The following is an 8,979-nucleotide window of genomic DNA, read 5'->3' as shown; positions in this document are numbered from 1 at the left end:
TAGCGGCTAAATGTCAATCAAACATGCGAATTTTTAGGTTTCCATGAAATCTATTTGAAGAAGAGGCTTGATAGTACTACCGTAAGTACATAATATACAGTCCCAGCAGTAGCGGTTAAACTATAGAAGAGTCGAGTATTATCCATGCATACCAGGCGTAAAAGCGTTCATCCAGTTACTAAACAGGTGCCAGGCCAACAAGAATCCGATCCGTGTATTCCGTTACAGACTAACATTAAGAAGCGACTACCAAAGTGAATGTCATGATATTCGTACAGCTTGTATACAAATGTTGGTTTTTCAAATATACGCTGGATACCACTATACTTAATGCAGAGCATAGTTAAGATGATAACTATTGTGGATATAGAACCAATTGAACACCATGTATTAATATAACAAAGATAATCAGGGTAATCTGGTATCCTTCTTGGCATAACGTTGAAACCAAGTATATGCATAGGGATGAAAATTAATAAGATACTACCTAAGAAGACTACAAACCAGATGCTTAAATATGGAGAAGCACCGGTATTTACATGGAATAGATTTACAGTATCTCCGAACATATCTCTGCTATAGAAGATAAAGCCACATATAGTAGCTAGTACTGCACCAAGAGATAATACGAAATGGAAATGAGCTACAATATAGTATGTATCATGTAGGGCAATATCCATACCAGCGTTACCCATAACTACACCTGTAGTACCACCTAGAGTAAACAATAGGATAAAACTAAGAGCAGCCCATAGATCTACAGTTCTTGTAGTTGTATGGCTAGCCATATAGGTACCTAACCAGTTGAAAATCTTAGTACCGGTAGGAATTGCAATCATAATAGTCATAGCAGAGAAATAAGCTCTGGTATCTACCTCTAGACCGACTGTCATCATATGATGTGCCCATACTAAGGAACCTAGAATAGAAATACAACCCATAGCTAAGATCATAGATTGTCCACCGAAGACAGATCTAGCAGCATACATAGATAATGTCTGCGAGACTACACCAAAAGCAGGTAAAATTAGAATGTATACCTCTGGATGTCCGAAGAACCAGAATAGATGTTGATAAAGTACACTATCACCAGAATACATAGAATCATAAAATTCAGTGTTTACGTGTAGATCAAGAAGGATCATAACTAATCCACCAGTAAGAATAGGTAGAGTGAAGACTAACATAAGGGCAGTAAATATGATAGCCCAGATATATAGAATATAGTTCTTAGCACCAGCATTAGAACCCATGAAGACGCAAGTACCAAGGAAGTTAATAGAACTTAAAATACTACTAATTCCTAGTACTGCAAGACCTCCGATAATCCAATCAGTTGCCTCTGGATTTAACACCATCAAGCTAGTACTTAGTGGAGGATACATTGTCCAACCAAGACCACTACCAAACTCGGAACAAATACTTTGAGTTAACAACACAGAACCTAATGGTACTAGAAAATAGGAGATCGCGTTAGTTCTTGGGAAAACGACTTCCGAACCACCAATATATATTGGTACAAAGAAGTTACCATATCCTCCGTACAAAGCAGGCATTAAGAACATAAAGATCATAGCTAGGCCATGTATCGTTATTATCACATTATAAGTAGCTATCGTCTCTGTACAAATGATCCGCGATCCAGAACTGTATAACTCAAATCGAATAAACAAAGACATTATAGTTCCTAGAATACTGAAGATGACTCCGGTTATGAGATACAGACAACCAAGTTCTTTATGATTGCAGTACACCACCACCCCACTGGACTGCTTAAGACAGCTAAAAGTGTTGGATTTCAATATCACGGTAATCATGTTTGCTTGGAAGCTGTAGTCATTATAACTATTTGATTTAGTATAAGCATAGAACCAATCCGGTAGTAAGATATACGATAGTAGCTAATCTACCATATAAGATATAAGTCGCTTGTGGAATAGCACTACCAATAATAATCAAGAAGATCATACTGTATACCCAAATAATTACCCATCCACTGACTACATTTCGAGTCATAAAATGTTGTCGTATCAACATTCGAGTATTCAAAGCTCGAATTTCAGATAAAAGAGCTAAGTTAATGAGAGAGGACATAAATACTAACAAACCACCGGTTTTGGATGGGATTACTTTTAACACCGCATAATATGCTAAAAAGTACCATTCAGGTACGATATGAAGCGGAGTTACAAACCGGTTCACTGGTATGGAGTTATCTGGGTGCGATAATTCAATCAAACCAAAAGCCGTTTGTAAAATTAAACCAATTAGATAATATGGTAGATAGGGAACAAACTGTCTCCAGACGTTCTTAACCCAGCTCACGTATTACATCTGACGGTGAACTAGCGTTCCTAACTGAATCTTGTTCAATAACAAGGGAGTAATGAGCCGACATGGAGGTGCTGATACAATCCGAGGATTAGAACTCCCAATATTATCTGACCTGTTATCCCCGGCGTACCTTACGACCGTTATATGATTTAGAGATAGAATGTAATGTGGATTAATATCCACATGGTTTCTACAAAGTGTAGATATAAAATAGTGAATGGTTCTGTAAAGATCTTGCATAACATACCTTTAGATTTGCTTAGCATTATAGAGCTTGTAGGCATGTAAGTAACTAAAGAACTATAGATACTTTGAGTGAAGAATACAAGGATAGCTCCAACAATAACATGGCTAAAATGTATACCAGTTAAGATGAAAAGTCCATTACCAAATGCATTATCATTAATATAAAGAGATAGTCCTAAGTATTCCGTACAGACTAACATTAAGAAGGCGACTACCAAAGTGAATGTCATGATATTCGTACAGCTTGTATACAAATGTTGGTTTTTCAAATATACGCTGGATACCACTATACTTAATGCAGAGCATAGTTAAGATGATAACTATTGTGGATATAGAACCAATTGAACACCATGTATTAATATAACAAAGATAATCAGGGTAATCTGGTATCCTTCTTGGCATAACGTTGAAACCAAGTATATGCATAGGGATGAAAATTAATAAGATACTACCTAAGAAGACTACAAACCAGATGCTTAAATATGGAGAAGCACCGGTATTTACATGGAATAGATTTACAGTATCTCCGAACATATCTCTGCTATAAAGATAAAGCCACATATAGTAGCTAGTACTGCACCAAGAGATAATACGAAATGGAAATGAGCTACAATATAGTATGTATCATGTAGGGCAATATCCATACCAGCGTTACCCATAACTACACCTGTAGTACCACCTAGAGTAAACAATAGGATAAAACTAAGAGCAGCCCATAGATCTACAGTTCTTGTAGTTGTATGGCTAGCCATATAGGTACCTAACCAGTTGAAAATCTTAGTACCGGTAGGAATTGCAATCATAATAGTCATAGCAGAGAAATAAGCTCTGGTATCTACCTCTAGACCGACTGTCATCATATGATGTGCCCATACTAAGGAACCTAGAATAGAAATACAACCCATAGCTAAGATCATAGATTGTCCACCGAAGACAGATCTAGCAGCATACATAGATAATGTCTGCGAGACTACACCAAAAGCAGGTAAAATTAGAATGTATACCTCTGGATGTCCGAAGAACCAGAATAGATGTTGATAAAGTACACTATCACCAGAATACATAGAATCATAAAATTCAGTGTTTACGTGTAGATCAAGAAGGATCATAACTAATCCACCAGTAAGAATAGGTAGAGTGAAGACTAACATAAGGGCAGTAAATATGATAGCCCAGATATATAGAATATAGTTCTTAGCACCAGCATTAGAACCCATGAAGACGCAAGTACCAAGGAAGTTAATAGAACTTAAAATACTACTAATTCCTAGTACTGCAAGACCTCCGATAATCCAATCAGTTGCCTCTGGATTTAACACCATCAAGCTAGTACTTAGTGGAGGATACATTGTCCAACCAAGACCACTACCAAACTCGGAACAAATACTTTGAGTTAACAACACAGAACCTAATGGTACTAGAAAATAGGAGATCGCGTTAGTTCTTGGGAAAACGACTTCCGAACCACCAATATATATTGGTACAAAGAAGTTACCATATCCTCCGTACAAAGCAGGCATTAAGAACATAAAGATCATAGCTAGGCCATGTATCGTTATTATCACATTATAAGTAGCTATCGTCTGTACAAATGATCCGCGATCCAGAACTGTATAACTCAAATCGAATAAACAAAGACATTATAGTTCCTAGAATACTGAAGATGACTCCGGTTATGAGATACAGACAACCAAGTTCTTTATGATTGCAGTACACCACCACCCACTGGACTGCTTAAGACAGCTAAAAGTGTTGGATTTCAATATCACGGTAATCATGTTTGCTTGGAAGCTGTAGTCATTATAACTATTGATTTAGTATAAGCATAGAACCAATCCGGTAGTAAGATATACGATAGTAGCTAATCTACCATATAAGATATAAGTCGCTTGTGGAATAGCACTACCAATAATAATCAAGAAGATCATACTGTATACCCAAATAATTACCCATCCACTGACTACATTTCGAGTCATAAAATGTTGTCGTATCAACATTCGAGTATTCAAAGCTCGAATTTCAGATAAAAGAGCTAAGTTAATGAGAGAGGACATAAATACTAACAAACCACCGGTTTTGGATGGGATTACTTTTAACACCGCATAATATGCTAAAAAGTACCATTCAGGTACGATATGAAGCGGAGTTACAAACCGGTTCACTGGTATGGAGTTATCTGGGTGCGATAATTCAATCAAACCAAAAGCCGTTTGTAAGAAAATTAAACCAATTAGATAATATGGTAGATAGGGAACAAACTGTCTCAGACGTTCTTAACCCAGCTCACGTATTACATCTGACGGTGAACTAGCGTTCCTAACTGAATCTTGTTCAATAACAAGGGAGTAATGAGCCGACATGGAGGTGCTGATACAATCCGAGGATTAGAACTCCCAATATTATCTGACCTGTTATCCCCGGCGTACCTTACGACCGTTATATGATTTAGAGATAGAATGTAATGTGGATTAATATCCACATGGTTTCTACAAAGTGTAGATATAAAATAGTGAATGGTTCTGTAAAGATCTTGCATAACATACCTTTAGATTTGCTTAGCATTATAGAGCTTGTAGGCATGTAAGTAACTAAAGAACTATAGATACTTTGAGTGAAGAATACAAGGATAGCTCCAACAATAACATGGCTAAAATGTATACCAGTTAAGATGAAAGTCCATTACCAAATGCATTATCATTAATATAAAGAGATAGTCCTAAGTATTCCGTACAGACTAACATTAAGAAGGCGACTACCAAAGTGAATGTCATATATCGTACAGCTTGTATACAAATGTTGGTTTTTCAAATACGCTGGATACCACTATACTTAATGCACTTAACATGATGGTCATGAAAAGCACAAGAGAACTTGGATCCGGTAAACAAAGACCTTCAAGATCTAAACCAGTAGTCCAACTCGTAGTATATACTCCCAGAAAAAGGTAGTTTATATCAACCTAGGAATCCCATTTTAGTAAGTGTAACATGGAGTCTAGCTTCAGTTGTTATCTGATTGGTATTGCATGCCCTGAGTACGTAAGGAAAAGGAAAGGTTAACCGCTATTTAAACACAACAGTTACCGTAGCTGTAGATGAATGCTAAATCTAGAGTATCTCTCCTAAGACACTGCATAACATATGAATGCTCCTTCCGCCATTCGTTGACTGTGTTTACCACGGGAATTAGAACAGAATACCAAGTTCTTTGCCTGGAGGTTTGTTACGTTCCGTACAGTTGTAGGTAAAAGGTATGTTAGAGACTTAGACTAGCGTTGGAGCACATTGTTTCATTCGATAGTCCACGCTCAATCTTACCATACATAGTACTTTTATGATCCCAGGCTGGTTTAATAAGTCAAAGTTTAGCCGGGAAGTTAGCGTCTAAAATATATAACCGATAGTCTCAACTTAGATGCACAGATGGACATAATTAATCCTTGTACGGTTTGTACCTACTTGACTCCTCAGTTTAAGCAGAACTGTAGTTTCTCGGGACTAAAGTCAGCATAATCATAAAAAGGTTTGTTCAGCCACTGGTTCACCATCAACTACCTTGTTTGACTTCGTACCGACTGTGTTATTGTAGCACATATCAATCCCTTAAATAGGGATATTATTCCCAAACAACCGGATCGTGTTGGCTAGGTGAACTAATCACGTTTCATAAATACAATCAGTGAAAGCTCTTTTGATTTCCATGAACGGAGTTACATATTAGATTCTCTCGCTCCCATGGTATTTAGTAAGTTAACATTGAAACGTATCCAGTGTAAAGTTTGAACGTAATCCAGCTTTACCTTCTATGTTGTTATGTTAACCAAATAAGTTTCATCGTTGTTGATATTTCATTGACATGTTGATAACATAAATACTAACAAACCACCGGTTTTGGATGGGATTACTTTTAACACCGCATAATATGCTAAAAAGTACCATTCAGGTACGATATGAAGCGGAGTTACAAACCGGTTCACTGGTATGGAGTTATCTGGGTGCGATAATTCAATCAAACCAAAAGCCGTTTGTAAGAAAATTAAACCAATTAGATAGGATAGACATTTAGCATCGGTCATTAACATATGAGGATAGAAGGCTACTTTAAGTGCGGAATCAATACCTGCAGGGTTACTAGAACCATTTAAATGTAAATAGAAGATGTGTAATACAATTAGAATGCAACCTACAAAGGTAATATAAAGTGCAATACAAAGAATCGTTTTAATGTTACATCAGATACATAGTATCCACCGAGTAACCAAGGTACTAAATATGGTATTGGAGAAAGGAGATTAGTAATGACTGTAGCACCCCAGAAACTCATCTGTCCCCATGGTAGTACATAACCGAGGAAAGCAGTGGCTATAGTAAGTAGATATAAAACTAAACCAGACATCCAAGCAGTAGTTAAATAACTATAGCTGGAGTTATACATACCTCGAGACATGTGTATTAAGATACACAAGAAGACGAAAGAAGCAGTTGTTGCATGCAACATCCTAAATTCCCATCCTGCTGCTACCTCTCTAACTAGATGTTGAACACTAGCAAATGCACAAGATGCTTCAGAAGTATATCGGAACGCTAAAGTGATACCTGTAATTATTTGGAGTACAAAGGTAATTGCAACTAAGAAACCAAAGTTATAAGATGAATTTAGATTGAGAGCACACCGATAAAAGACGAGGTGTGCCCGGAATAGACTCATGGAAATTTGGTGTGTTCTCGAAACCATGCTAGCACAATAGAACTTCGTTAAATAACTACATATTAAAATGAGCGCATGTAAACTAGTCTTAAACACACCGCTCGTCACGTAACAAATCTCAAATCGTACTGTAGATTTTATATATGTACCGTAACTATAACCATGGTGACATCCAATGTTCACGCTCAATCTTACCATACATAGTACTTTTATGATCCCAGGCTGGTTTAATAAGTCAAAGTTTAGCCGGGAAGTTAGCGTCTAAAATATATAACCGATAGTCTCAACTTAGATGCACAGATGGACATAATTAATCCTTGTACGGTTTGGTACCTACTTGACTCCTCAGTTTAAGCAGAACTGTAGTTTCTCGGGACTAAAGTCAGCATAATCAATAAAAAGGTTTGTTCAGCCACTGGTTCACCATCAACTACCTTGTTTCGACTTCGTACCGACTGTGTTATTGTAGCACATATCAATCCCTTAAATAGGGATATTATTCCCAAACAACCGGATCGTGTTGGCTAGGTGAACTAATCACGTTTCATAAATACAATCAGTGAAAGCTCTTTTGATTTCCATGAACGGAGTTACATATTAGATTCTCTTCGCTCCATGGTATTTAGTAAGTTAACATTGAAACGTATCCAGTGTAAAGTTTGAACGTAATCCAGCTTTACCTTCTATGTTGTTATGTTAACCAAATAAGTTTCATCGTTGTTGATATTTCATTGACATGTTGATAACATAAATACTAACAAACCACCGGTTTTGGATGGGATTACTTTTAACACCGCATAATAATGCTAAAAAGTACCATTCAGGTACGATATGAAGCGGAGTTACAAAACCGGTTCACTGGTATGGAGTTATCTGGGTGCGATAATTCAATCAAACCAAAAGCCGTTTGTAAGAAAATTAAACCAATTAGATAATATGGTAGATGGGAACAAACTGTCTCCAGACGTTCTTAACCCAGCTCACGTATTACATCTGACGGTGAACTAGCGTTCCTAACTGAATCTTGTTCAATAACAAGGGAGTAATGAGCCGACATGGAGGTGCTGATACAATCCGAGGATTAGAACTCCCAATATTATCTGACCTGTTATCCCCGGCGTACCTTACGACCGTTATATGATTTAGAGATAGAATGTAATGTGGATTAATATCCACATGGTTTCTACAAAGTGTAGATATAAAATAGTGAATGGTTCTGTAAAGATCTTGCATAACATACCTTTAGATTTGCTTAGCATTATAGAGCTTGTAGGCATGTAAGTAACTAAAGAACTATAGATACTTGAGTGAAGAATACAAGGATAGCTCCAACAATAACATGGCTAAAATGTATACCAGTTAAGATGAAAAGTCCATTACCAAATGCATTATCATTAATATAAAGAGATAGTCCTAAGTATTCCGTACAGACTAACATTAAGAAGGCGACTACCAAAGTGAATGTCATGATATTCGTACAGCTTGTATACAAATGTTGGTTTTTCAAATATACGCTGGATACCACTATACTTAATGCACTTAACATGATGGTCATGAAAAGCACAAGAGAACTTGGATCCGGTAAACAAAGACCTTCAAGATCTAAACCAGTAGTCCAACTCGTAGTATATACTCCCCAGAAAAAGGTAGTTTATATCAACCTAGGAATCCCATTTTAGTAAGTGTAACATG

General features: G+C 36.8%; 3 protein-coding genes across 3 annotated transcripts; all 3 read right to left on the bottom strand.

Annotated features, from left to right (window-relative positions):
• Nucleotides 1-167: 167 nt before the first annotated feature.
• BESB_018820 (uncharacterized protein) lies at nt 168-1,817 on the bottom strand (the record flags this gene model as incomplete). The annotated part of the gene is made up of 1 exon (XM_029360591.1): nt 168-1,817. The coding sequence occupies one exon, from the start codon at nt 1,815-1,817 to the stop codon at nt 168-170; it is 1,650 nt and encodes a 549-aa protein (XP_029214767.1).
• A 37-nt stretch (nt 1,818-1,854) lies between these two features.
• On the bottom strand, nt 1,855-2,810 carry BESB_018810 (cytochrome b; the record flags this gene model as incomplete). The annotated part of the gene is made up of 2 exons (XM_029360590.1): nt 1,855-2,295; nt 2,661-2,810. 2 exons carry the CDS (start codon nt 2,808-2,810, stop codon nt 1,855-1,857), a joined length of 591 nt encoding a protein of 196 aa, XP_029214766.1.
• Nucleotides 2,811-4,394: 1,584 nt separating this feature from the next.
• On the bottom strand, nt 4,395-5,160 carry BESB_018800 (cytochrome b; the record flags this gene model as incomplete). The annotated part of the gene is made up of 2 exons (XM_029360589.1): nt 4,395-4,852; nt 5,124-5,160. The coding sequence occupies 2 exons, from the start codon at nt 5,158-5,160 to the stop codon at nt 4,395-4,397; spliced, it is 495 nt and encodes a 164-aa protein (XP_029214765.1).
• Between the last annotated feature and the right edge of the window lie 3,819 nt (nt 5,161-8,979).

The sequence above is a fragment of the Besnoitia besnoiti genome, assembly GCF_002563875.1.
Source record: "Besnoitia besnoiti strain Bb-Ger1 chromosome Unknown contig00110, whole genome shotgun sequence".
Taxonomy (NCBI): domain Eukaryota; phylum Apicomplexa; class Conoidasida; order Eucoccidiorida; family Sarcocystidae; genus Besnoitia; species Besnoitia besnoiti.
The sequence above is the reverse complement of the archived record's forward strand: the minus strand, read 5'-3'. Positions and strand labels throughout refer to the sequence as shown.